The sequence below is a fragment of the Aquarana catesbeiana genome, linkage group LG05 (genome assembly GCF_042186555.1).
Source record: "Aquarana catesbeiana isolate 2022-GZ linkage group LG05, ASM4218655v1, whole genome shotgun sequence".
NCBI lineage: Eukaryota > Metazoa > Chordata > Amphibia > Anura > Ranidae > Aquarana > Aquarana catesbeiana.
In genome coordinates this window covers 87,206,054-87,234,028 of record NC_133328.1, presented here as the reverse complement: position 1 = coordinate 87,234,028, position 27,975 = coordinate 87,206,054, and the positions used below count along the sequence as shown (strand labels likewise).

Sequence of the window (27,975 nt, the reverse complement as noted above, 5' to 3'; positions counted from 1 at the left end):
AGATATATGAAATTAAAAATGTGTAGCACCAATATAAAATAGTGAATAAAGTGCAGCTTAAAGCAAAACAAATGTGCAATCATTCAACCAATTAAAACAAGGCCAATGTGTCAATAAAAGAAAAAAAAAGTCCCAAAAAAGGATGAAATCCAGTGCAAAAATCATAAAGAGAAGATCTGACACCTTCACACGTGTAAATAATCCTTCTATAAGGGTCTTCAGAGGCCAGTCACCATCTCAACACTCACCGCAACAGATGGCTGCCATTACAACAGCATATACGCCTGTGACTTCAAGTCAAAAATCCACAGCGTGTATATGTACTTCGCCCAGTATCTGCATCAAAAGGCACCTCTCGATGGAATGTAGCTGGGATAAATAAAGCTCACCAGGAGCCAAGAGTAATCTCCAATAGTGTAGTATTTAGTAAAAGCTTTGTATGTCATATATACATATGTAAAAAAAACTTATATAAAAAGCCGCTGCTGACCTGGGATCAAACAGTGGCATGATGTTAGCATCTCTGACGCAAGAAGTTATCAAGGGGTCCCCATCAAACTGTGGAGAGGGTGTTAATTGAGTAAGTTGGCGTAAGGTGTACATTTTTGCCCAATTACCAGGATCAAAATGTCAATACTTGCCTTGATACATTTCGCTGTGATTGGATTAAGGTGATTAAGCTACCGATGTGGCTATAAATGCTGGGGTATGTTCCTGACACTCATTAGAACTTGAGAATCTGCTTGGCCAAGCAATAAGACAAGTTGCTTTCCAGTGAATGTGACTAACTACTGTTATTAGCCAAAGCCCATCTCCAGCTGGTTTAAAGCCAAACTCAAGTATATTAGCAACCACCTCCCAACCTCTTCTAACTGCCTGTATGGGGGGAAAAAATCCAAATGCCCATTTTATTTAACCAACGCCACAGTCACATGATAATCCGCCTCTATTCTTCTCTTTACTTCCTGGAGTCCCTCTTTGGGTGTCCACATCACTGCCTGCTTGATGTTCACACCTTTTATTGGTAGAGGCAACACTTTCAGTGGCTGGGTCCTCTCTCAGAAGCTCCAGAGGCAGGAGAACTCAGGAGGCAGTGAGGGGACCAGTGCCCAAGAAGCAAATGAGCAGGAGAAAATGCCTGGTCCCCAGGGCAGGATATTAGCATTGCTCATAGAGGAACTGTGACTTTCATCCATTACAATTGCAAGATGTTTGCAATCAACACTGAGGAGCAAGGTAACTGATGCACAATGCACTAAATTAATTCTGTCCTGCAGTTGGGCTATAAAACATGTGAATAAATGAATAAACGCTGGTTGTAAGCACCCTACCGGCAGTGTTATATGGCTTGCCACAACCACTGTAAATGCCACTATTGCTGGACAGTTTGGTCTGAATGTAAATAAGAAAAATATAAACTGAAGAATGGTAAAGAAAAATCTATATACTGAATACAAATCAATACAACTATTAACTCCAAACAGTTACAGAAAATTACACATTATTCCCTATAATGGGCCTTTTAAAATACATTATTATTTGACAAATTGATTATGACAATAAATAATTTGGGAAGAATTGTATCTTATTCGCATTCAAATCCTTATTTCTCTAAAAACTAACCCGGCAGCTAATATTATGAAGATTCAAAGCCCCCATACTACAGTTGAGTTGGCGACTGGTTCATAATATTTAAAAAAACTGGATTATAAGCTGTTAAAAAAAATAAAGATCCCCTATTTTTTGAACAAACTAGTATGCAAGTCAAATTCTCCTGAAAGGTTCCCAGCGGGGCTCTTCCCTTTTTTTAGTGAAGTACACGATTTCCTCTCACCCACAAAAAGTCATACAGAGAACCTGCATGGTGTTGGTAACACTAAGCAGCACTTCCTTAATCACTCATTTCCAACAATTTATGGATGATCAGTGGCAAAAAAAAAAGCATAATGAAAGAATTTCAATGGAAGGCAGTTGAGACAAACAGGCTTTTGCTTCCTACCTATTTGCTGCGACTCTTTAAAATGGGGGGCCTGATACAAATTAAAATGCAAGAAAATAAAGAGGGTCGTCTGGCTATAAAATACAGTACTGGGTCACTTTTATGTAAGTTTGCCAAAAGGGACAAAAACCAGGACAATTTCAAACTGTGACACAGGATAGAAGCATATTAAAAAAAAATCTTGCTTTCTTCTACATTGCGCTGTCATGTTACTTAGCTTTATAGACCTTGCAAACAGGAGACCCGACCTCTTCGATTTCCACCTGGCCCACCTAATTAATTAAGCGAGGAAGTTACCTTACATTTTTTTTAGTCCTATTTGCTTTTATTATCAGCCGCTTTGTTTGATGTTGTAGAAATTAACCTCTTAATCCCACTGAACATTTTGGGAATGTCTGGAGCGTTTCAGTAATTGGTCAGGATGTCTCTGTCGCGCTCATGTTCAACTTTATGCAACAAGTAGCCATATGATGTCCAATATTAAAAGCTTAAAATATGACACAGACACTTGTCCGGAAAAGATCTATTTTAATCTACCCACAAAAACAAGGAAGTGTGTGTGTGTGTGTGTGTGCACACTTTTTCTTTATCTAAAGTCAAAAAATCTGGAAGCACATAAAAATTTTCTAGTTTCATCTGTATTATTACAAGAAGCTGTGTTAACTAACCCAAAGCAGCCATAAAATGTATATTTTACTATTTACTTATTAAAGAGCTCTTTATACACAAAGCATTAAAAAAGAGGAGTACTATGCTTTGAAACACTTTTCATATCGTTGTTTAAAGTATATCTAAAGCTTAAACTTTATTTTTGGTTGTTTTGGATAGGTAAAATCTTCCCTTAGACCAGGGGTGTCAAATCTGCAGCCCAAGAATAGAATAGAGCCCAAACACAAAAAACATAAACTTACTCAAAAACTTAGATTTTTGGGGGAATTTTCTGTAAAAATGCGCTTACACTTAGCGAACACATGTGGGTTAAGAAAAATTTGACAGTGTCTCTTTACTGTATTTTCAGAAGTTTTATCATCCCAAAGAAAAGTATCCCTTTCTTCACAATCACACCTTATTCAGATCATCAGCTTTCAGTAGCACCTATATTTGTCAGCAACCCTTTTCAAGGATGAAGCACAAGAAGGGCAAAATTAGAACTAAAATCTCTCATGAGCACCATTAGAATTCATTGAGAATTGCTACTACATCCATCGAACCAGATACTGATGGGTTTGTTTATCAAAAATTGCGTCAAATATCGCATTCGTTTTATGTCGCCCTCTTTTTCTTTTACAATGTATTTATTATAGGTACTTCTAAAGCGCTATCAATTTACACAGTGCTTCACATATTTTAACTCACATTCATACATACACATACTAGGGCCAATTTAGAGGCCAATTAACCTACCAACGTGTCTTTGGAGAGTGAGAGGAAAGCCGAGTACCCAGAGGAAACTCATACAAGCACCGGGAGAACATACAAACTTTGTGCTGGTAGTGTCATGGTTGGGATTTGAACCAATGACCCTACTGCTGCTAGGCAGAAGCGCTAACTACGTGGCCCCTTTGCTGCCCCCCATAATAAAAAAAATTTTAAAAAAAATGAAGTTTTATTACTCAGAGTACATGATGTATCAGTTCTAGGACAATGGTAACCAGGATAAAACAGAAAGGGTGCATCTCTTTAGAGATGGCACAATGTTAAAAACCTAAGAGAGGCACCATTCCTTTCCATGCTCTTACCAAAAAAACAAAAACAAAAAAAAACAAACACACTGTAAAAATTGGCTTTATATACTCTTTAAATTTAGGATCATTTTTTGATCATCGCATACACAGTGAGAGGTCCATGCAGCTGGCAGCGAAAGCAGGTGGTAAGAACATATGACAGGGGTCTCTGAACTTTTCAAACACAGAGCCAATTTACTGTCCTTCAGATTTTAGTGGGGCCAGATTGTAGCCAGTAGGGGGTAGAAAATGTCTCAGGCCCAGCATCAGAGAGAATAAACACTGCCTCAGGGTTGGTGGTCAGCAGGTGAAGGAGTAATGCCACACCACTGGTAGTGGTAGGAATACAGTAGTGCCACATCAATGGTATTAGTGGGAGGAATAGTGCCCCCCCCATTCATACTAGTGGGAAAATTAGTGCCCGCCATTGGTATCAGTGGGAGAAATTGTGCCTCACTGTTTGGGTCAGTGGGAGGAATAGTACCCCAAGGGTCGCATCCGCTAAAGTTTGGAGACCATTGACATATAACAACATTGCATGGCTGCTAGCACACCTTGACTGTCCTGTAAGTCAAGGAACTATGTGGAGATGTATAGACCCAATTCATACAGCAGGGAAGATTCACATTCAGTCTATTTGCTGTGGTTGTTTGATAAACTACAAATAAAATGCAGAAGATAGCTTCCAGCCGATAAACACTTTGGCTGCATTCACACCTGAGCGTTTTCAGTTCGTAAAATGATCATCTCAAAAGTTCAAAAACGCCCAACAAGCAAAATCTCATTCATTTAAATGGCCCCTGTTCACATCTGAGTGTTCTGTCGCCTGAAGCTCAAAAAAGTACATGAGCTTCTTTTTGGCCAGATTACAGACATTTTACTGCTTTTTACATTGGTGACCTTTTGACCTGTACAAAAATGACGTAAAAACGCATGACTTTCCACCTGAAAACGATACGCTCAGGTGTTAATGCAGCTTTTATATACACCTTTTTCTCGAGACAGAACATTTTCCCAATGTACATTCATTATTTTGCTGTGTTCTTTCAGTTCTCTATGAACGGCCGAACATAATTAATAAATAGTGTATATCTAGCCATTTTAGTTTTTAGTTTTTGTTAGAGTAGTTATTAAAACATCTTGGACCAAAACTATTTTCCAGTGTATGGTGCCTCTGAATAGGTAATTTTAAATATTGTATGTGAAGTTGCTGCCCCTTTAAATGGAAATACATGAAACTGTGACACAGAAAAACAACAAAAAATTAGGCGCCACCTTATGATATACAGTATCTTATGACCATAAATCATGATGCAAATGAGAATACATTAAAAAGTGATTGAAGTATAATAACTGAATAAATAAAAGTCCATAAGACAAAATCCCAACACCAAGATTTCTTCAACATCAAAATCTCGTGCCCAAAAGTGTGAATGTAAACTCACCAGAAATATCTGACCCCTTTTTTACTGGTAGGTCAAAATGTGCCGTTTGCCCACTTAGGCTGATATTCTCCTAATCTTGATCTTCAGTGTGTTCCTCCAAATTATTGCCCATCAGAACTGAAGTGACCCAGTAGGAGACATATTAAAGTGTATCATAGCGTAGTATTTTATTTAAAAGTTTGGCATTAAAAACAAAGAATAGTTGCACTCACATAGTAGGGTGCCTGTAAATTGCGCTTACAGCATGTGTGGGAATAGATAATGGCTTCTCCAAGCCTGCCCAAAGCCGGCGTGTGCTCAAAGCCTCATTCCGGGTAGCCCGGAAGTGATGTCACACAGGACCCGGAAGTGACAAACCCACGCTTCATTGTACGTCTCTCCAAGATGGCATCTTCAGGAACAAGGCTTGGAGCGATTGCCGGCTTCGGGCAGGCATAGAGAAGCCATTATCTGTTCCCATACATGTTGTACACACTGGTGCTGGTATTTAGGCACCCTACCATGTGAGTGCAACTATTTTTTGTTTTTAATGCCAAACTTTTAAATAAAATACTACAATATGATACTCTTTAATATGTCTCATACTAGGTCACTTCACCTCTGATGAGCATCATGGAAAATGTCATTCCAAAACATCTGGGGTGCCAAGGGTCGCCATGCCTGGTCTAGACCATTTACTTTTCTTCACTTAAAGGGAAGTTCCAACTGCATAAATGATTTTTTTTTTTAAATCTCTTACTATCATATTATGTATATTTAGCATTGGTTAGTCTCGTAAATAGCGCTGCTTTTCTTAATATTTTATTTAAAAAGTTACCTTATATTCAAGCTGCTCGGGCATGCGAAGCCCACAAGCATAAAATTCCGGGATATGGTGCTGCTGTATAACCAGCATGCACCAGCCGTTCTTGTGCATGTGCAGTAAGGACACCTAGCAGCACAGGAAACTTCTCAGGTTACCATCACAAACGGGCGGCAGGGGCGAAAGTGCCTGCCCCGTTGTGATGGCAACCAGGATAAGCCTGAAATCCGCCTTAAATTCGTAATTTCCAGTCTGGAAATAACGCGATTTTTTCACACAGTCCTGCCCACATTTCTCCCATTTCCCAGGAGCACAGGCGAGGGAGGAAGTGATGCAGAGTACCACGGAGCCGGAAGTGGCAGATTAGGAGCCACAACCTAGCAACAGGGCACTTCTGGTAAGTTAAAAAAAAATTTCAATCCAAATGTTTTTTAGTATTAATAAAGGACTGGGAAAATGTAAAAATATTTTTCAGGGTGGAACTCCGCTTTAAGAGTAGGTCACACAGCTTTGTCCAGGCTGATTACAGCTGAAGATACAAGATCAGCCATAAGACCATCTCTGTGCTTTCTGCTTCAATCAACAAGCTTAATTTGAATTAATACAATTTACCACTCTTGGCTAAAAAAGTTATTTATTGATCAGTTATGTGCCAGATAAAACAAAAAAGGCAGGTGATGCTCAGCCACATTTAGGAAAACTGTAAACAATTGAAAGGGGTCAGCTGTATTGAAGACATAAGTATTGTGCAGAGTGTGAAAAAGTTATCTAAAAAAAAATAAATAAATAAATAAAAAAGTGATGAAGGTTCCTGTTACCTGTCTTTCTTAATGCAAGTCATATACTGTAACAATATCTGATACTCACCACATTTTCTAATATAATTCCTACATTTTACAACTACTTCCTAAGGTTCATAGTTACTGTAAAGAGCAATGGGAGAAAGAGGTGATAGAGGCTATAAAAAGCAGCCATTGCAAGCTGGAAAAAAAATCCACTTCAGACATTTAAAAGCCCATAGACAGCCCCTTAAGGCCTAAATGTCCAGTTACATTAATACACACATTTAATTAGAAACTAAGCAGAGTGGTCTGTGTTCTATGTACAGTTGTATGGCACAATTCCAATACTCATAATCAAGTGCATTAGTTAAGAGGTTATTATAGGTGCCTCGGGAGAAGGGGCAGGTTGGTTAGAAATTAAATGTTTACAACAGAGGTCAGAGAAAGATGACTCAGTAAAGCATTGTGTAGAAAAACCACTAATTTACTGCTTTAATATACTAGAAGTGCAATAAACTGGTAGGGATTTCACCAAGATGTAAGCCTGCAGTTGAAAAAGTGGTTAGAAAACAACAACTGCTAAAAAAAAAAATACAAAATAAATTATCACATCTATTATTTTAATCAAAATGACTGCTCAAGACCTAGATTTCATATGGAAAGGAGCAGTTTGCAAACCTGTAGACCTTATAGAAAACAGCCAGTATCATGTTTGTTTGATTGGCCCCTGATGGGGCTACATTTAAGTATAATACTTGGAAACAAAACTACGTTCTCAGAGTGTTTGATATTTTTGCATATTGTTGGTCACTGTGTCTGGAGTACTTTCTTGGATGTATTAAAGTGGATGTAAACCCTCACATATATCCAGTGAAGTGAAGTGAACAGCCTCAGATGACACACGGGGATTAAACAAATCTCCCTACATAAGTCTTACATGTATATCTGCTGTCTTCAGCTGTATATAGCTTTCAGAAAGTGCAGATCGTGTTAAAGTTTTTCTCTTCCTGGTTAGCACTGGGGGTGGATTATTGGCATACAGCCAAGACAGCTGATTGGAGGAAAGGCACACTCCACCCCCCCTCCAGATAGGCAAAGGAAGGAATGTACATAGCTCTGCTCTTAGACGGCAAGGGGACTGCTAATCCATTTATAGCAACCTCTCCCGACACACACTTCTATCTCCCGTCCTGGAGAACATGTGAGAACTTATCAGGCTGATAACAGAGCTACAGAGGAAGAGACAGCTACGGGATTTAGTTCTTTCTTTGGTGCGTCCTCTTTAAGAACTAGACCAGGGATTTGCAATTAGCGGACCTCCAGCTGTTGCAGAACTACAAGTCCCATGAGGCATAGCAAGCAAGAGACATGATGGGACTTGTAGTTTTGCAACAGCTGAAGGTCTGCTAATTGCCCATCCCTGAACTAGACTGTCCAGAGCGAATAACTAATCTATGCAATCAGTCCTCATAGCTTAGGTTCTCTATACCACTTTTTTAACTTTGTTGCCCTTTGCTGAACTCCAATTCATTAATGTCTTTCCTAAGAATTGGTTACCAAAACTGAAGTGCATATACAAGATGAGGCCAAACCAAGGTGTTGTAAATGGGTAGACATATTAATTTACCGCTTAAACATACCGTATATACTGTTTAATGCACAAGTGTATTTTTCTATCTTTGTTAGCTGCAAGTAGCATTGTATGTTATTGCTAAGTCTTTGATCTACAAGCACCCCCAGATCCTTTTCTATCACAGATTCTCACAGGAAAGCCCCTCCTAATGTGTCATGTGTATTTGGCACCCAAGTGCATAACATTACATTTCCCAATGCTGTACCTCATCTGCCCCATAGCTACCCAACCCCCTACTTTGTCTTCCTGTAATGATGCTACATGCTGTGATTAAGTTATTTCCTTGCATAATTTGGTCATCATCAACATACACCGAAATTGAGCTCTTGATTCCAACCTCTCTGTTAATAAACAAATAGAACAGCATTGGCCCCAAGACAGAACCATGGGTACACCACTCACAACTTTAGACCATTTAGAGAATGGGTCATTCATCACTACTGCCTGCACCTGTTCATCTAACCAGTTTCCTATCCATATACATACAATTTAATCGACTCCAACAGACCTTATTTTATGGATTAAATGTTTATGAGGTACAGCATCAAATGCTTTAGCAAAATCTAGAGAAACCATATGCACTGAACTTCCACCATACAATTTCTCACTTACTTCACCATAGAACAACAGGTTGGTCTGACAAGAAAGATCTTTTTTAAAACATGCTGGTTGTCACTTCACCTGTGAATTTAGCCATTTGCCTAAAACTTATATTTAAGGTGGAGGAATTTGATATAATATTAAATTAATTTACAAATGCTTATTGTTCCCAAGAAGCATTCTGAAAATTAACTATGAGAGACAGAAAAACAACAAAAAAAAAAATCCAGAGAAACGCATTTAAAAAAAAAGTTATAAATCGATTTGCAAACATCACAGAAACGGAGTCTCCTCCATTTTTTTATGTCCTCGGCAAGACAGCTCATTCCATCATTCTGGAAGACAACCACCACTCCTCCCCTGTCAAGATGGGTCTCGATTATGAACGATACCATGAGAATGGAGGAGATGTTGGCCCTGGACAACGGCATCCTTGACAAATATAAGGTGTTGTGGTCCATCTGGCTCCGCTCGGATACTCTAGCCAATATGCTACCGACCCCGGTATAACCACCCTAAAAATATAATCTAATGATGAGGTGAGTGGGGCATGTACCCACGGTTCCCCCCACCCCTCCCTGTCCTTTAGCAACCTTTTTTATACATTTGTCCCCACAGCAACCCTTGTACTCTACTCTGACTTTCTTCTCTTTTCCCTTCCTCTGCTTCCCTTTCCTTCCTCCCCCTTTCCTTTCTTCTGCTCCCATTCTTCCTTGATCGCTTCCCCCTCTCATCTATACTTTCCAATTTTCTCTTTTTGTTTTTATTTAAAAAAAATAAATAAAATTATTTTCTTTGTTGTATTCAACTTTTATTTTGGACAACGGAGCTCTTCCCAGTGGAACTACTCTTAATCCCAAGTGACGGTCGTCAATGCGTTTAATACAATGTATGTCGATAGGATCAAGCTGTGGGCTAGACCCATTGGGCTGACTCAGAACATTTGTTAGCTCGTGATTGTCACTAAACTGTAACTTAAGACGTTGCTCCTTGTATTGTTTGTTAAACTGCTAATAAAAACATATTCAACCCTAAATTGATTTGCATTTTAAATGAGTGAAATAAGTATTTGACTCCTTTGCAAAACATGACTTAGTACTTGGTGGCAAAACCCTTGTTGGGAATCACAGAGGTCATACGTTTCTTGTAGTTAGCCATCAGAATTGCACACATCTCAGGAGGGATTTTGTCCCACTCCTTTCTGCAGATCCTCTCCAAGTCACTAAGGTTTCGAGGTTGACGTTTGGTAACTCGAACCCTCAGCTCCCTCCACATATTTTCTATGGGATTAAGGTCTGGAGACTGGCTAGGCCACTCCAGGACCTTAATGTGCTTCTTCTTGAACCACTCCTTTGTTGCCCTGGCCGTGTGTTTTGGGTCACTGTCATGCTGAAATACCCATCCACAACCCATTTTCAATGCCCTGGCTGAGGGAAGGAGGTGTTCACCCAAGATTTGACGGTACGTGGCCCCGGGCGTCCATCGTCCCCTTGATGCGGTGAAGTTGTCCTGTCCCCTAAGCAGAAAAACACCCCTAAAGTATAAAGTATGTTTCCACCTCCATGTTTGACGGTGGGGATGGTATGTATGTGATTATATGTCCCTTGGGGACCCCACTTCCCACCCCTGACCATTCCGAGTATTCCCCATTTATCACCACCCTCTGAACTCACCCTTGTAGCCAGTTTTTAATCCTTACCCTATGGTCCATGCCAATGGACCTTACTTTTTACAGTAAACGTTTATGGGGAACTGTGTCAAATGCTTTTGCAAAATCCAGATATACCCCGTCTACGGGTCTTCCTTTATCTAGATGGCAGCTCACCTCCTCATAGAAGGTTAATCGATTGGTTTGGCAAGAACGAATTCTCATGAATCCATGCTGTTTACCGGTAATGAAACTGTTTTCATTACTAAAATCTTGTATATAGTCCCTTATCATCCCCTCCAAGAGCTTGCATACTATTGATGTTAGGCTAACTGGTCTAATTCCCAGGGATGTATTTTGGCCCTTTTTTAAATATTGGTGCTACATTGGCTTTTCTCCAATCAGCTGGTACCATTCCAGTCAGCAGACTGTCAGTAAAAATTAGGAACAATGGTCTGGCAATTACTTGACTGAATTCCCCAAGTACCCTCGGGTGCAAGCCATCTGGTCCCGGTCCCTGGTCCCTTAAAGCAGATTACACAGCACAGTGCTTGTGCCACTTCCTGTATGCCCTCTCTAAACAGACCACGATAACCAGAGCAGCTCCGCCCTGATCACCGTGGTCAAAGTGCCTCCCGCTGTGGTAGGCTGACTGCTCTCTGCTCTCCTCTCTCCCCCCTCCTCCCTGTCAGCGCTCTCTCTGTCTGTCTCCAGTCCTGCCCCACCCCCCGCCTCTATTATTTTAATATTAAAAACTTAAATTTGTCAATGCCAGCCTCACTATTAGAGGCTGGCATAGCACAATGTGTAAGTCGTATTTAAAAACGAGCAGTGTAAATACTGAATATCAGCTGTCTACAGGCCGGTCACGTGACTAGCGGCCCCTTTCCAGCTCCGATGGGTGGCTTCTGCGGAGGAGACGAGCGGCCACGTAATCTCCCTCTGACGTTAGAGGGAGATCACAGCCCCTCCCACAGAAGACATCTATTAGAGCTGGAAAGCGGCTGCGAGTGACGAGACCGGCCTGAAGACAGCTGATATTCAGTATTTACACTGCTAGTTTTTAAATACAACTTACACAGTGTGCTATGCCAGCCTCTAATAGAGGGGCTGGCATAGACTTCTAATAATGCATTTAAAAACCACTTTAATGATGGTTTGTTTAAACCACCTAGAGAGGGTGAACAAGAAGCTGATGCAACCCTTTCAGGAAGTCGAAAGGGGAACCTGTCTTTCTCAAAGAAGCAGTGACTAAAAGATAGACTCACACAGCCCAAACAACATCAAACAATGGAGTGGAATTAGCCAGAAGGAGAATTGGAAAAACAATGCCTTGTTGAGGTAAAAAGGCAGTTTAAAGCTGCCAGTTCAGGCACTGACCTTACAGAGATGATAGCTACAAGAAAAAAAAATACCTTGTGGGTGAGAGTTGAGAAGAGAGTGTGTCTAATGAGTTCAAACTGTGTGAATAGAAAGGGCAGAAACATAACCCTTTGAGAGTGACGACAACCACACACTGCAGACCCCAATGTAGAAAAAAAAAGAAACTGGTGGGGTGGAGGCCCCAAGACTCACACCAAGTGACGTATGCCTTCTATGCCCAATGATGGACTTTGCAGAATGTACATTTCATAGCCCTGAGCATGGCAGTAATCACAGACTCAGAAATGTCCTGGTCACAGCCGTGCCGTTAAAGCCAGCGACTGTGAAGCAACATGGCAAATTGGTCCTTGGGACAGAAGATTCTGACAATCCAGCTGTGCCCAGGAAACCTCTTCCTAGAGTCTTACCAGGTCAGCACATCCACCTACTGCACTACCATGGCGTTTAACTGAATGTGGATCAGAGGATCCACCTGCTGGGAGGTCCAGCATTCTAGGAATAGCCAAACTGCCTGAAGTCCCAGAAAGTTGATTGAGAGAAAAGATTCCTCCAAGTCCTTGGCATTGAACCCAGGCTGGCATCCATCATGAGGATCTTCCAGAAGACAGGAATGTGCCAACCGCAATAAAAGGGTTTATGAGCCACCAAGCCAGGGACATGCTGGACTTCAGTGTAAGACAAAGTAGTCTGTGCAATGATTGGATTGAAATGTCCCTCAACAGACTCTTGCATTGTAAGAGTCTAGAGTGGATTTGGGAAAATGAGACTCTCTCTAAAAGGAGGTTGCCATCAGCCTCAGGACTCTCATGCAAAAGCAAGAGTCAGGCAACTCCTGGACTAAAGAGTCTGAAAGAAGAGTGTTTGATGTTTCTGCTAGTGAAGAAAACTCTGGCTTTAGCTGTGTCTGGGATTAGACCCAGATATTCCAGTGCCGATTTCTAGAAGATCAGGACCTAGCTGAACCTCTGCAAAATCTGGACAGTCAAAGCTAGGTTTTTTTTTACCAGAACCTGCACCGATTGTTTCCTCATCGTCTAAATATCTCAATGGAGGATGTTGAGAGAGTGCAGTAAAGCAAGCACAGGGACCAGCACCTTGGTAAGCACCTGAGGTTCAGAAGATAGGCCAAAAGGCAAAGTCACAAACAGGAAGAGAAGAGGGCCCAGAGCAAAGGAATTGCTCATGCGCTTGAAAAATTGGGACATGCAAAGCCCCAGGTCCGGACGGCCTAACAGCCGAATACTACAAACAATATGCCCCACAGATAGTCCCACATATTACTGAGCTATTTAACAACGCTGCCTCCTCTTCCAATATGCCGAATGATTTCCTGAATGCACTGATTGTTACGATTCCCAAACCAGGGAAAGACCCGGACTCCCCCAAAAACTTTAGACCAATATCCCTTCTCAACCTTGACCTGAAAATCTACGCTAAGACAATCGCCACACGCCTTTTAGATATTATATCCACCCTCATACATAGGGACCAGACAGGATTCACCAAAGGAAGACAGGCACCAGATGCAACCAGAAGAATGATCAACTTGATACACCACGCAGAATCCACCGGAACGCCTTCTCTGCTCCTGTCCCTGGATGCAGAGAAGGCGTTCGACAGGGTTCACTGGAACTACCTAGAATTGGTCCTTCAGAAATTTGGCTTCAGAGACCACATCCTTAGAGCTATATTAGCTATGTATACAACCCCCTCGGCCCAAGTATTCACAGAAGGTATGCTCTCAAAACCATTCCCAATCACAAATGGAACACGCCAAGGTTGTCCCCTGTCCCCACTCATCTTCAACTTATTAATGGAACCTCTAGCACAACATATAAGATCCAACACTAAGATATCCGGGATACAAATTGGCCCCGTCACCCACAAAATCAGTCTCTTTGCAGACGATGTGATCTTAATACTCACTAATCCCACAACCTCCCTGGCAGAAGTACAAACCACATTAAATTGGTTCAGTAGAGTATCGTACTATAAATTAAACACATCCAAATCTTCCATCCTTGACATCAATCTAGATGCCACCACTAAGAATCTACTTCAGGCACAATACTCCTTCACATGGGCAGACAAGGAAATCACATACCTGGAAATCCAACTCCCGAAAACGACAAAGAATTTATACTCATCTAACTTCCTCCCACTCCTTCACAAAATCAAAACTGACTCACAACAAATCACGAAACATGAGCTCTCATGGTCGGGGAGGCTAGCAGCCTTTAAGATGACATGCCTACCTCAGATACTGTACTACTTCCGAACACTACCAATCCCAATTCCCGTCTCGTTCTTCAAATCTCTCCAAGCAATTTTCTCCAAGTTTCTCTGGAGCGGGAAAAAACCCAGATGTGCACACGCCAAATTAATTAAACACAGATTGGCGGGGGGCACAGGATCCATAGATTTAAGGGACTACTACCTAGCGGCCATACTCGCACAACTTCCAGAGTGGTTCCAACCCACTACTCAATCCCTATGGGCCCAGATGGAAAATCTCTCACTTGCACGCCCAAACTTAAAAAACTGGTTAATGAGCACCCCTTTGGGCTCTTATATCTCACCCTCTATCTCCCCGACCATGAAGGCCTCAGTCTACGCTTGGGGGAAAATGCTCGCCCTCTCAGAATGCACCCCCCCCAACACTCACCTCCACATACCCTTGGAGTCACTACACTATCTGTCACCTGATCTCAGACTCACCAAATGGTCCAACAATGGAATACACTCAATACACCTCCTTTTACAAGGAAATCAAATTAAATCCTTTTCCCAACTACAAAAAGAATACGATCTGCCTGACGGAGAAAGATTTACATTCCTTCGTATACACCACTGCCTAAGTAAACTTCCTCGCCCCCTTTACAATATACCTCAAAAATCCTGGCACTTCCTTACAAACCCCAATCCAAAGCCCAAAGGTATATCCTACTTCTACACCCTGCTTCAAGGGAAAAGATCCTTTAATAAGTTGGTCCCCCATTGGCAATGGGAAAAAGATCTTAACACTACCTTCTCTGACGCGCAATGGCAACTAGCTCTCAAGTCCACCTACTCAGCAACCCAATGCTCATCACTTTGGGAACTAACTCAAAAAATCTCGCTCCGCTGGTACCTAACCCCAGTAAAGTTAGCTGCCTTCCACTCCCACACTCCCGCGACATGCTGGAGATGCAAAACATCTAGAGGAGACATGTTCCATATTTTTTGGGCATGCCCCCTCATCAGAAAATTATGGTTAGATACGTTTGAATTGGTAGCCAACATCACAAAATGTCATATCCCACCCTCACCGGAACTGGCGCTCCTGAATTTAACCATAGGAGACATACCTGGACCTCTCAGACACACAATAACCCATATTCTCTTAGCCTCCAGACTCAATATAACAAGGAATTGGAAGTCCGACATACCCCCAAACATAAAACAAACCATTGACCTGGTTTCACTCCACTTTAGCTATGAAATGACGGTGGCCACCAGTAATGGTCGCGCCACACAAGCCAGTAAACAATGGTCGCCCTGGACTAACTGGACCAATGCTGCACCCAAGGCCCAGATTCCCTAACTCAACCCTAGACCTTCTTGACCGAGCAACATGTTTGCCAAGTCTTACCCGCGCGACATTAATCTCGAATCCTACAGAAACTCAGCACATCACCACAATTGAAACTGCCTGCGCTTCACAAAGTTCAAGAGGGGCCACTCTCCCTTTGCAGTACAAAGAGATCCCAATAGGGGTGCTGCGGGGGGGAAGGAACCCCAATTGCAAAACACAACAACCATAGTTCAGTGAAGTGTTATACCTATGATTATTTGAACGCGCTCTAGCCGATGACGAGCTGCTGAATATTACGTATATTCTCTGTTTGCATATTCTTTGTTTTTATTTCAAGTTATACTCTACGTCGTTGCACGACGTACAATCTCTCAATTGTACTCTGTATTTCCCTGCAAAAAACCAATAAAATAATTTGAAAGAGAAAAATTGGGACATGCAGATATGTATCCTTGATTCTCCTAGAGGCCAAAAGTCCCCCAGATAAAGGGAAGCTATGACAGACCTAGTGAATTCCATGCAGAGTTTCTGGGCCCAAATAAAACATTTCAGGTTTTGGGATCTGAGCTTGGGTGGATGGCAAACTTTTTGGTCTGGGAACTGAAGAGATGGGAGTAGAACCCCTCACAATAATCTGCTACAGAGACTGGGGTAATGACAACCTGCTGTACATGACCTGCCAGGGCTGTATGGAGATCTGCTAATCTGCGCAGGGACACTGGAAGGCTAAAAGTAACAAACCAGGGAGGGTGGTAGGAGTGAAACTCTAGCTCGTAGCCCCCTAAACTACTTCCAGTACCCAAGCATCTGAGATGCAGGCTGTCCAGGTGTTCACAACGGCTTCCCACTTTGGAAAAGTGGCAAAGCCTCCTTACTACGAAAAAGATTTATCTGAGTCTTTGGAGGACTTGGAAGTTCAAGAATTGTGGGTGGATTGGGTGCCAGATTTGGGTTTGGAATTGGAGGTTGAGGCCTTGGGAGTAATAAACGGGGATCTTCTTAGTCTCCATCAATGGGAGTGTCTTCCCAGAATGAGCTCCTGGTTTCTTTTGTGGAGGAAGACGGGTACTATTGACACCTGTGATGAGGGCATCCTCAAAGAGGCATTGTCCCTCAAAAGGGCATGGGGACTCTGTGGCTTAACAGTTTAACCAAAGGACTCTCCTTATGTTCACCGACATGAGACTCAGGGAAAGACAGGAGAAACAACCTCCTGAGCTTGAGTATGGCGTCCAGAATTCAAATGACTCATCGTTTCTGTTTCACTTTCAATCCATAGGTAAGCAACTCGCCTTGCTGCCCTCCAAAGACTGGGGAAGTCCTAATACACTAGTAGAGCACAAGTAGTGAACAAACACAAAGAGAGCGCACCAGCCTAGCGCATTACCTTTATTTACCATTTATTAATTATATAAAATGGCAAATGTTATACATGCTCATCAACAAAAACCAAGGAACGGAAATGCTAAGATCCACTGCACAAACTTCCAAGGATAACAGATGGGAGCCACATAGGTCTTCTTATATACATTGGTTTGGGAGCATTACATTTGCTCTCTTATATAATACATTTTATATAAAAAGGTAATGCTCTAGGCTGGTGCGCTCTCTTTGTGTTTGTCAACTACTCATATGGAAAGTACTGCATCAATAGGAGCTGAAACAGTCTCCTTAAAGCGGAGTTCCACCTATTTAAAAGGCAGCAGCTACAAAAAAAAGTGTAGCTGCTGACTTTTAATAAACAGACACTCACCTGTCCCACAGTCCAGCGATGTGACCGCCTGAAGCCTTGCTCCTCTCTCCCTCCTCTCCAGGGCACCGGCATTGCAAGTGTGGGCGCCCGGCTGTAACAGCTTGCGGCTTCACAGCCAAGTGCGCACTGCGCATTGCGTGAGTCGCGCTGTCTTGAATGGCTAGGCAATCTTCTGGGCCCTGTGACATGTCCCAGGAGATTGCAGGGAGGGAGGAGAGGTGAACTTCCGCTCGGCGCCGCGGCACCAGGTGAGGAAGTGGGAGCTAGGTACCTGTCAAAACCAGGTACCCCCCCCCCCACAAAAAAAAAAAAACGACATGCCAAATGAGGCATGTCAGGGGGTCATGAGTACTTAAAGTGGAAGTTCCATTTTTGGGTGGAACTCCGCTTTAAGTTTAGGAGTAATGGCAGAAGACTGACTCCACAAGAGAGACCAAGCATTAGAGAGTCTAGGCAGCTGAGGCCACTAAAGCTACAGGCAGATCAGAGATATTATGCAGGGTGCTGTAGAGTGCTTATGGCCTTTGCAGTTAGAGTCATTGATCATTAGTGCTGTTTGGCCCATAAAATTCTGCATGACCGCAGTAAAGTCCTCCCTGAAAAGAGAAGAGGAGGCAGAAAGCCCCAAATGAGCTAAAGAAGACAGGTGTCTGACTCTAGCAGAGGGCAAAAGTCCAAGCCATCAGTGTTAGGCACATCAGGTGGCACAATGGAGGCAGCACCAAAACTATAAGTTAAGTATGAACTGGAGGTACCTGGTACAGTGGGACGGTGCATCAGACATCCTAAACTGTAAGGTGGAATGCAATGTAACTCAGAGTACAAGGCTAGGCCTCAGATACTCATGAACCCAGCTGTTTGGGTAGAAAGCTTGGGGTCAGGTGGCTTTATAGCACTCACACTGACACAAAATTCAGCCTGATTTTATCACAGGAGACGAAGAACTTGTCAGACATTATCATGCTGACAACAGAGGAACGGAGCGGGAGAAAGCCAAGGGACTTAGGGTTTTGCAGAGAGATAAGAAAACACTGCAGGTATATGTGCCCAGCTCAGATTTCATGAATCAGGTTTAATTTTAATGTGACTCTTGAAATACGGAGCAACAGTGGGTAGGTTCTTCTTCGATGCTGAATGGTAAGGAAGAGAGTGCAGAGCGTGAGCAGGACACTTCACCTAGAGGATCATGTTAGTGCTCAAGCCCTCTGCATTTTCTCCTTCTATAGCAAGGCCAATGGAAAGCAGGAAGCTTAAAAGGCGCCCAGCGGTAACAAAGCTGCTCCAAATGCTTGGTCTGCTTCAGAGAGTAAAGTACTTCACAGCTTTGGACCCGGAAAGCACTATGCTGTTAACTTTTAACAGTACACACACACACACACACACACACATCTGAAAAGCCCAAAAATGGTGCCCAAAGGCCCCAAAACAAGTAGTTCCACATATCTAGTCTAGTAGGGTCCAGGTACGGCATGCTAAAGCTTCGGAAAGGCCAGTCCGGATAGCTGCATATAGAAACGAGCACAGCAGCAATGTAGCAGGAACCTTGATTAAATAATCATTTTAAAAAACGGTAGATAGCAAAATGCTAAGCTTTTCTCGGAAGAGCAGATTAAAAAAAATCCAATCCTCCTAGGACTAAAGGTATAAAATTTCCAAAAATGTTGAAGCCATGGGGGAAAAAAAAAAAATAAACTTTTTCCCTGTTTTTTTCTAGAAAAAATGGAAATGTTGGAAAAATTGAAAAAAGTCGTTTTACAAACTGAAAGTCACTTTGTTACACTGGTAATGTGAAATGCAGTGTATATAAAAGTATTTTTCTTGAAATAAAAGTACAGCTTATTCAGTAAATTAACTAAAACTTGCTTTTTAACTTTTTTTTATTACAAAATGGAATAGCAAAAGACTGTATATGTTAAGAACATTTCAACTATTCATGAGAACATATAACCACCCCCTTTCCCTCATAATACAGTAAACGCTTCCTGCCTGTATGCATGTTCAGTTATTGACAATGCTGATCCAGAAACATATTTTGCTTTTGCAAGAGATTTATGAATGTTCTCCTGATTTTCAGGTGTCATTTGTTTATAAAAGAAGGGATTGTGTATTTGCTTACCCGAAGATATGCTGGTGAAGAAACACTTTGTGATGATCCAGAAGCAACAGGAAGAGTGTTTCTGGAATGAGAACTCTGGAGGGAAAAGCTCCTCGCACTTTTATTATGGTTCTCATCATTAAATTCCATAAAGTATTTAATGTATTTAGGGCGCCTCTGGCATGCAAGGATGTTTTTTGTCATCCTTGTAACATTTGGAAAATAATATTTCTTTGCACAATACCAATTTACCGAGCAGACTATAGGGGAACATTATGCTGTGATGGTAGAGAACGCGAATAAGAATCATTCAAAGGTTAAAAAAAAAAAGATAACTTGTCAGACAAATGTACTCTCTTACCTGTCAATGAAGGCCTGGGAGGACAGAAATCTTTAACTACTGTATCCCAACAATCACCCAATTGTAGGAGGTACAAGATGGAGCCCACCAGCAAACTAAACTGGAGCCTTTCCCCTGCAGTGCCCCTTAGTGGCAGAAATGCATATTTCTTTAATATTTAATTTAAATTTTACTAATTAATTTACTTTAATTAATAATTATATTGAGAAGTGCAGTATTAATTGAATTGTATTCCAGGATTTGTTTGTCTTCAGTTGAGAAAACTTGCAATAAATTTAAAAAAACTTTACCATAAAGTCCCCGAAATCTTTCATGAAGGTCCTTCATGTTATGTAGTTGTTTGCCAGTGTCCAATCCTCTAGTAGACAGCAGTTTTTTTTAAAAAACTGAGAATACAAAACGTCCTGTATCCCTCAATGGACAAGAAAGAAAGTAGTCTTAACTCTCAGGAGAGCACTGGATTGCAGTCTGGTGGGTGCACCAACATGCTTCCAGGGGGGCAAGAGGACATTAGAACTTATTAATGTTGTGCCTTTGGTTACAACATTTACCTTCTAGACAAATATAGAAGGTTCAAATTCTTGGCTAAAATGTACAAGAAAGGGTTGACATAATCCAGGCCTAAGTGCTCTCTGAAGATCGGGGTTTGGAAATTATGCTTTATGAAGATACAGTAAAAAGAAATACCTTTTTCAGTCCAGCGAAGCCTTCAGATTCAAGAAAGAAGAAAGCAAATGGCATCAGCACAAAAAGACACAGATTGGAGAAAAGGGAAACGAGATTCCAGAGACCTGCAATTTCAAATAATACTGTTATTAACTGACAATAAAAAAAATTTGAGTATACAAAACAGATTATTTAACCACTTGCCGACCGGCCGCAGTAAATATACTTCGGCAGGTTGGCACTACTGTGTGAAACTACATACCTGTACGTTATTTTGTGCAATAGGCCAGAGGGGGAAGCCACCCGCGATCGCTCCCCAGAGAGACAGGACGGCGTCTGCTGATGTAAACCCTTACAGATTGCCATCCTGTCAGGGATGGACATAGAGATCTTGTGTTCCTCCTAAGCAGGAACACGGATCCCTCTGTTCATCCAGTGATTCCATCCCCCACACAGTTAGAAAGGAACCCCCTAGGGACATACTTAACCCTTGTATCGCCCCTGGTGTTAACCACTTCCCTGCCAGTGAAATTAGTACAGAAACAGTGCATATTTTTAGCACTGGTCACTGGTTCGCAAAAAATGTGTCAAGTGTCAGTTAGGTGTCGGATTGGTCCGCTGCAACGTTGCAGTTCTGCTAAAAATCGCTTATCGCCGCCATTACTAATAAAAAAATTAAAGAAATAAAAATGCCATAAAAATATCCCATAGTTAGTAGACGCAATAACTTTTGCGCAAACCAATCAATATACGCTTCTTGGGATTTTTTTACTAACAATATGTAGAAGAATACAAATTGGCCTAAATTGATGAAGAAATTTTTTTTTTTACATTTTTTATTGGGTAGGTTTCATAGCAGAAAGTAAAAAAAAAAAAAAAAGTTTTATTTTTGTTCATAGCGCAAAAAAAAAACCCGCAGAGGTGAGCAAATACCACCAAAAGAAGGCTCTACTTGTGGGGACAAAAAAGGACATCAATTTTGTTTGGGTACAGCGTCACAGAACCGCGCAATTGTCAGGTAAAAACGCAGTGCCGTATCGCAAAAAATGGCCCGGTCATGAAGGGGGTAAAACCTTCCGGGGATGAAGTGGTTAAAGCTGAACTTTGTTGTAAGCAAATATTGCGGGTGTATTTCTACTTTCATCTTGGTGTGCTTTGTGTATTTCTTCCAAATCTGTGCAGTAATCCAGCATGAAACTGACTCTGTGCAGGAGCTTGCTGTAATAAAGACCGATCACTGCTGCTCTATCCCCTTGTACAGGGTGACTGGTCTTGTATTTGCCCCTTCCTGTAGTTTTCTGAAGGCAGCCTTTAGTGGGTGAGCCTGCTGGAGTCCCTCCCAGAGCTCTGCTCTTTCTACAGGATATGATGTCACTGGTACTTTTACAAGGTAATAACTAGGTCTACAAAAGCATTTGGTCCACACAAAGTGGATTTTTTACCTTGTTGGCTTTTAAGGAATATATTATGCCTGGAGTTCAGCTTTAAAGCAAAAGCATACTTTTATGTAAAACATACTGGGGGAGATTTACTAAAACTGGTGCAGACAGAATCTGGTTCAGCTGTAATCAATTAACTTCTATCTAGGTTTTAACCACAGTTCACACTGGTACGACTTGTCAAAAACATGACAAATCACACCCTATTGTCGGGAATGAAACCGTTCAAATCGGTGCGACTCCAACTTTGCAGTGCCGCACCGATTTGAAAAAAGGTCCCTGCACTATTTTTTGTGATTTCAGGTGCGACTTGCATAGACATCTGTGCATGAAGTGGCACAGATGTCAACCAAAGTAGCACCTGAAATCGCGGTGACCTGCTACTTTGAAATCCTGCTACTTCACATAAAGTAGCAGGATTTCAAAGTAGCATCAATGTGAACCAGGGCTTAACTGACCAGGATATAGTTAGAAGCTGATTGATTACAATGCACCAGATTCTGTGTGCACCAGTTTTAGTACATCTCACCTACAGTAAATAAAACTATGGCTGAGGAAAACCACATGTTTCGATGAGTCCATTCATTCCACGTGTGATGAGCCAAGAACATGTATTTTTATTGACTCCGAAATGCAGCAGCCAGCTTCATTTGTCTGACACACCATCAGGATTTATCCAGGCCTGTGTACAGCATGAACTCTGTAGAGCAGCTGAAACAAACACGTACTTAGTAGGCAGGCCATACATGGGTCGAATTTCGAAAGAATTTTCTTTCGAAAATCTTATCTAACAATTTTCGTTCGTATTTCGCACCATTAGTGGGCTGCAGCAACAGCCGATTTTCGTGCTAGCAATCAAATTTGAGTAATCGCACATGTTGGAAATGTTTTGAAAAATGAACGGATTTTCTAATCAATGATGGGAGAATCGTGCAAGAAACTTAATCGAAAAAGAAATGCGCATGTGCAAGAAAAGAAAATTCCCAGCCACGAAAATTTTTGTGTGTAGCAACATGAGGTGAAATTGAAGGCTTGGTTGGCCGAATTTCGAAATCAATGGTGGCACCATCGGATCACAAAAACGCACATTTTCTGATTTTTCAAAAGAAAATTCTTTCGAAATTCGACCATGTAAATGGCCAGCCTAAATTAAAATCTGAGAGACCTCTAGAAGCCATAGTCATAAGGGTGAGCTTCCATATATACAGTGCGGGGAAAAAACTACTTGATCCCCTGCTGATTTTGTACGTTTGCCCACTGATAAAGAAATGATCAGTCTATAATTTTAAATGGTAGGTTTATTTTATTTTAACAGTGAGAGACAGCATAACAGTTAATAAAAATCCAGAAAAATGCATTTTAAAAAAGTTATAAATTAATTTGCATTTTAAGTAAGTGAAATAAGTATTTGACCCCTTCACAAAACATGACTTAGTACTTGGAGGCAAAACCCTTGTTGGCAATCAGAGATCGGACGTTTCTTGTAGTCGGCCATCAGGTTTGCACACATCTCAGGAGAGATTTTGTCCTCCCACTCCTCTTTGCAGAACCTCTCCAAATCATTAAGGTTTCGAGGCAGACGTTTGGTAACTTGAACCTTCAGCTACCTCCACATATTTTCTATGGGATTAAGGTCTGGAGACTGGCCACTCCAGGACCTTAATGTGCTTCTTATTGAGCCACTCCTTTGTTGCCTTGGCCGTGTGTTTTTGGTCACGGTCGTGCTGGAATACCCATCCATGACCCATTTTCAATGCCCTGGCTGAGGGAAGGAGGTTCTTACCCAAGATTTGATGGTACATGGCCCTGTCCATCGTCCCTTTGATGCAGTGAAGTTGTTCTGTCCCCTTAGCAGAAAAACACCCTCAAAGACTAATGTTTCCACCTCCATGTTTGACGGTGGGGATGGTGTTCTGGGGTCATAGGCAGCATTCCTCCTCCTCCAAACACGACAAGTTGATTTGATGCCAAAGAACTTGATTTTGGTCTCATCTGACCACAACACTTTCCCCCAGTTCTCCTCTGAATCATTCAGATGTTCATTAGCAGACTTCAGGCGGGCCTGTACATGTGCTTTCTTGAGCAGGGGGAACTTGCAGGCGCTGCAGGATTTCAGTCCTTTACGGAGTAGTGTGTTAGCAATTGTTTTCTTGGTGACTATGGTCCAATCTGCCTTGAGATCATTGACAAGATTCTCCTATGAAGTTCTAGGCTGATACCTCAGCGCTCTCAGGATCATTGAAACTACACAAGGTGAGATCTTGCACGGAGCCCCAGACCGAGGGAGATTGACAGTTATTTTGTGTTTCTTCCATTTGTGAATAATCGCACCAAGTGTTGTCACCCTCTCACCAAGCTGCTTGGTGATGGTCTTGTAGCCCATTTCAGCCTTGTGTAGGTCTACAATCTTGTCCCTGACATCCTTGAACAGCTCTTTGGTCTTGGCCATGGTGAAGAGATTGGAATGTGATTGATTGCTTCTATGGACAGGTGTCTTTTACACAGGTAATGAGCTGAGATTAGGAGCACTCTCTTTAAGAGAGTGCTCCTAATCTCAGCTCGTTACCTGTATAGAAGTCACCTAGGAGCCAGAAACCTTGCTGATTGATAGGGGATCAAATACTTATTTCACTCATTAACCACTTGCTGACCAACTGCCGTCATACTGTGGCAGGTCGGCGCGATCCCACGAGCCATTGTAGCTGTACGTCGGCTCCTTTAAGCGGAATAGCAGGCGCGCGGGGTGCCGATGCTCGTGACTGGTGGTCGCGATCCCTGTTCTGTTCTGAGAGGAGATGCAGATCGTGAGTTCCTAATAGCTAGGAACCACGATCTGTCATCTCCTATAGTCAGTTCCCTCCCCCTACAGTTAACCCATTGATCGCCCCCTAGTGTTAACCCCTTCCCTGCCAGTGACATTTATACAGTAATCGATGCATTTTTATAGCACTGATTGCTGGATAATTGTCAATCATCCCAAAAATGTGTCAAAAGTGTCCAATGTGTCTGCCATAATGTCGCAGTCACGATAAAAATCGCAGATTGCCACCATTACTAGTAAAACAATAATAATAATAATAATAATTATAATAAAAAATGCCATAAATCTATCCCCTATTTTGTAGTCGCTATAACTTTTGCGCAAACCAATCAATATATGCCTATTGTGATTTTTATTACCAAAAATATGTAGAAGAATACATATTGGCCTAAACTGAGAGAAAAATTTGCTTTTTTTAAAAAAAAAAAAAATTGGGGATATTTATTATAGCAAAAAGTACAAAATATTGTATTTTTTTTCAAAGTTGTCGCTCTTTTTTTGTTTATAGTGCAAAAAATAAAAATTGCAGAGATGAAATACCACCAAAAGAGAGCTCTATTTGTGGGGGAAAAATGGCCTGGTCATTGAGCAGCCAAATCTTCTGGGGCTGAAGTGGTTAAAATGCAAATTGATAACTTTTTTGAACTTCATTTTTCTTGATATTTTTGGTTGTTTTTCTGTCACTCACTGTTAAAATAAACCTACCATTAAACTTATAGACTGATCTTTGTCAGTGGGCAAATGTACAAAATCAGCAGGGGATCAAATACTTTTTTCCCTCACTGTATGACTGAAACTTTAAAAACAGGAATTCAGAATCTTCACTTGCCAGTTCATGCCTTAGTGCAGAACTTGGCAAAGAGCAGAGTACCAGTTCAGAGAAAGACACAGCACTAAAAAAAAATAAAAAAACTTTGTTATAAACGAGGCCCAGTATCTACAGTGTGGTACAAGCTAATAAGTTACCCACGAGTCACTAATATGTTAATTAGTTAAACGTTTAAAATGGCCTGCCTAGGTCAGGAATCACAATAGCCAGAAAAGCCTGTGTACCTCTCTGATTTAGTTTCACTTTATTACTGGTGCCAAACTTGTCCTGACTAAATGGCAATCATTACATTGCAGTAAAGTAGCACTCTCACTGGACAGTCAGATGGCTGTTTGCAGGGCTTTTTTTTTTTTTAATAACACAGTTAAACCACATTTGCCCTGGGTTCACATCGGTGACTTTCTGCGGGCCGCATTTGCACGGGCATGGCAGCCCACACATTTCAATCTGCTGACGTGCCTGCGTTTCCCGCAGAAAAAGGATGTATTTGTTTTTTTCAAAACGCGGACTGCAGGGTAATCGCATTGTCATTTTGACTACCGTATTTATCGGCGTATAACACGCACATTCATTTTAAGAGGGAAGTTTCAGGAAAAAAACTTAAATTTTAAATAAGGAACTTTGAAGTAAAATAAGGGTCAGCGCCCATCTGCAGCCTCACCATTGCCATCAATGCAGCCTGATTAATGCCCATCTGCAGCCTCACAAGTGCCATCAATGCAGCCTCATCAGTCCACATCAGTGCAGCCTCACCATTGCCATCAATGCAGCAGCCTCACCATTGCCATCAGTGCAGCCTGATCGATGCCCATCTGCAGCCCAGAGGGGACAGGGAGGGGGGCGGGACGAGCGCCGACAGATTACATACAGTGAGAATCTCCTATGATAGACAGAACAGTGGTCCAATGGTGGCCCAGGAGACAGGAGTTCCTATTACAGAGGCCGCCAAGTAAACAGGAGATTCTCACTGTATGTAATCTGACGGTGCTCGTCCTGCCCCCCCCTCCCTGTCCCCTCCGAGGCAACTAAAACTGAAGTATTGGCGTATAACACGCACGCACTATTTGCACCCAATTTTCATGGTGAAAAAGTGAGTGTTATACGCCAATAAATACAGTATTTCATGCACACGCGCTGCGATATTACATGCGTGGGGGGTGCCATTTAGCAGCGTATTTTCACTGTGGATGGATGCGATTCCCGCACCTGCAGCCACACACATAGGTGTGAACCTAGCTTTATGAGAGGCTCCCAAAAAGAGGCTTTCTGGCTAATAAAAGTTACAGTAAGCATCTTGCGTTGCCTGCTCTTAGCCAGGACATTTACATTTTCTAAAGAAAACAAAGTTCATTTAACTTGAATATGAATAGTTTTTAAGGCCAACACTGACATTTTCCATTCTTTTATTCATTTATTTTTAACACTTTAGGTCCAGTTTTTTTCTCCATAATCTTACTAAGCTAATTTATCAATTTTATTTCATGTTCTGTAGGGGATTTCGAACACGCCTTTGTCACAGCATTCATAAAATGTGTGTCCCTAGCATGAGATTGGATCCAGAAATAGAATCATTGGCGGCCCATAATGAAAATATTTAATATTTTAGGCTTCTGCCTGGATGTCATCCAAGATTTAAAGCCAAAGATCAGAGATAGCAGATTTCTTGGGTGATTAATCTGAAGTGTGCTTTGCTGAAAGTCACTTTGCAAAACGTGTCTCTGAACAGAACCCACTGTTTATTTTTTAAAGCTCCCATGCTGGCAAATGATACTTTCTGCCACCTTAAAGGTTACTGCCCATAGTAACCAGACCAAAAAATCTGTTTGATAAAAAGGGACACAGAATTATGATTTATTCTGATATGTTTGGGTTATATTGCTGCCTTTATGATGATTCAGACACTGGCAAAAAAAAAAATCCGGTGGTCAGCCAAGTATGACCCTTCACACTTCCAGCATACTAATATCAGCCTATTTCTCCCCCTACAAATGACATGTGTAACGATCTTAAAAATAAATCAGAACCAATGCACGGTCCATAGCCCTGCACCAAACACGTGAGTGCTGAGAACAGTCCACTGCTGGAGAATGAGGGAGAGCCATACGCTGGGGACGTGGAGGATCGGGTATGTAAACATGCTTTTTACACTCCCCTAGATAGAACAATTTCACGTTTCCTGGAGTTGAACTTCAAGAAATAGATTGTATGGAAAATACAAAAATATGTTTTTGTTTTTTTTGTATAGCTTCTTTATTATTTAGGAACAGTGTCAGTAGTTCTTCTGATCTGAATGAGACGTCCAAAAGCAGTCCAACTGAAGGACTGAAGGATAGGCAACACACACAACAGACCGACAGGCACATAAAACAAAATTGAATGAAAATAAGGGCAGATGCCTTAAAGCAGAGTTCCACCCAAAAG

At 41.7% G+C, this 27,975-nt stretch overlaps 1 protein-coding gene across 1 annotated transcript in view; it reads right to left on the bottom strand.

The window, feature by feature from the left end:
- Positions 1-27,975, bottom strand: part of LMBR1 (limb development membrane protein 1) — a 251,126-nt gene that overhangs the window by 160,061 nt on the left and 63,090 nt on the right. Inside the window, exon 5 of the mRNA XM_073629939.1 lies at positions 20,487-20,590. Coding sequence (XP_073486040.1) covers positions 20,487-20,590 — 104 coding nt within the window. The remainder of the gene's footprint in view (positions 1-20,486; positions 20,591-27,975) is intronic.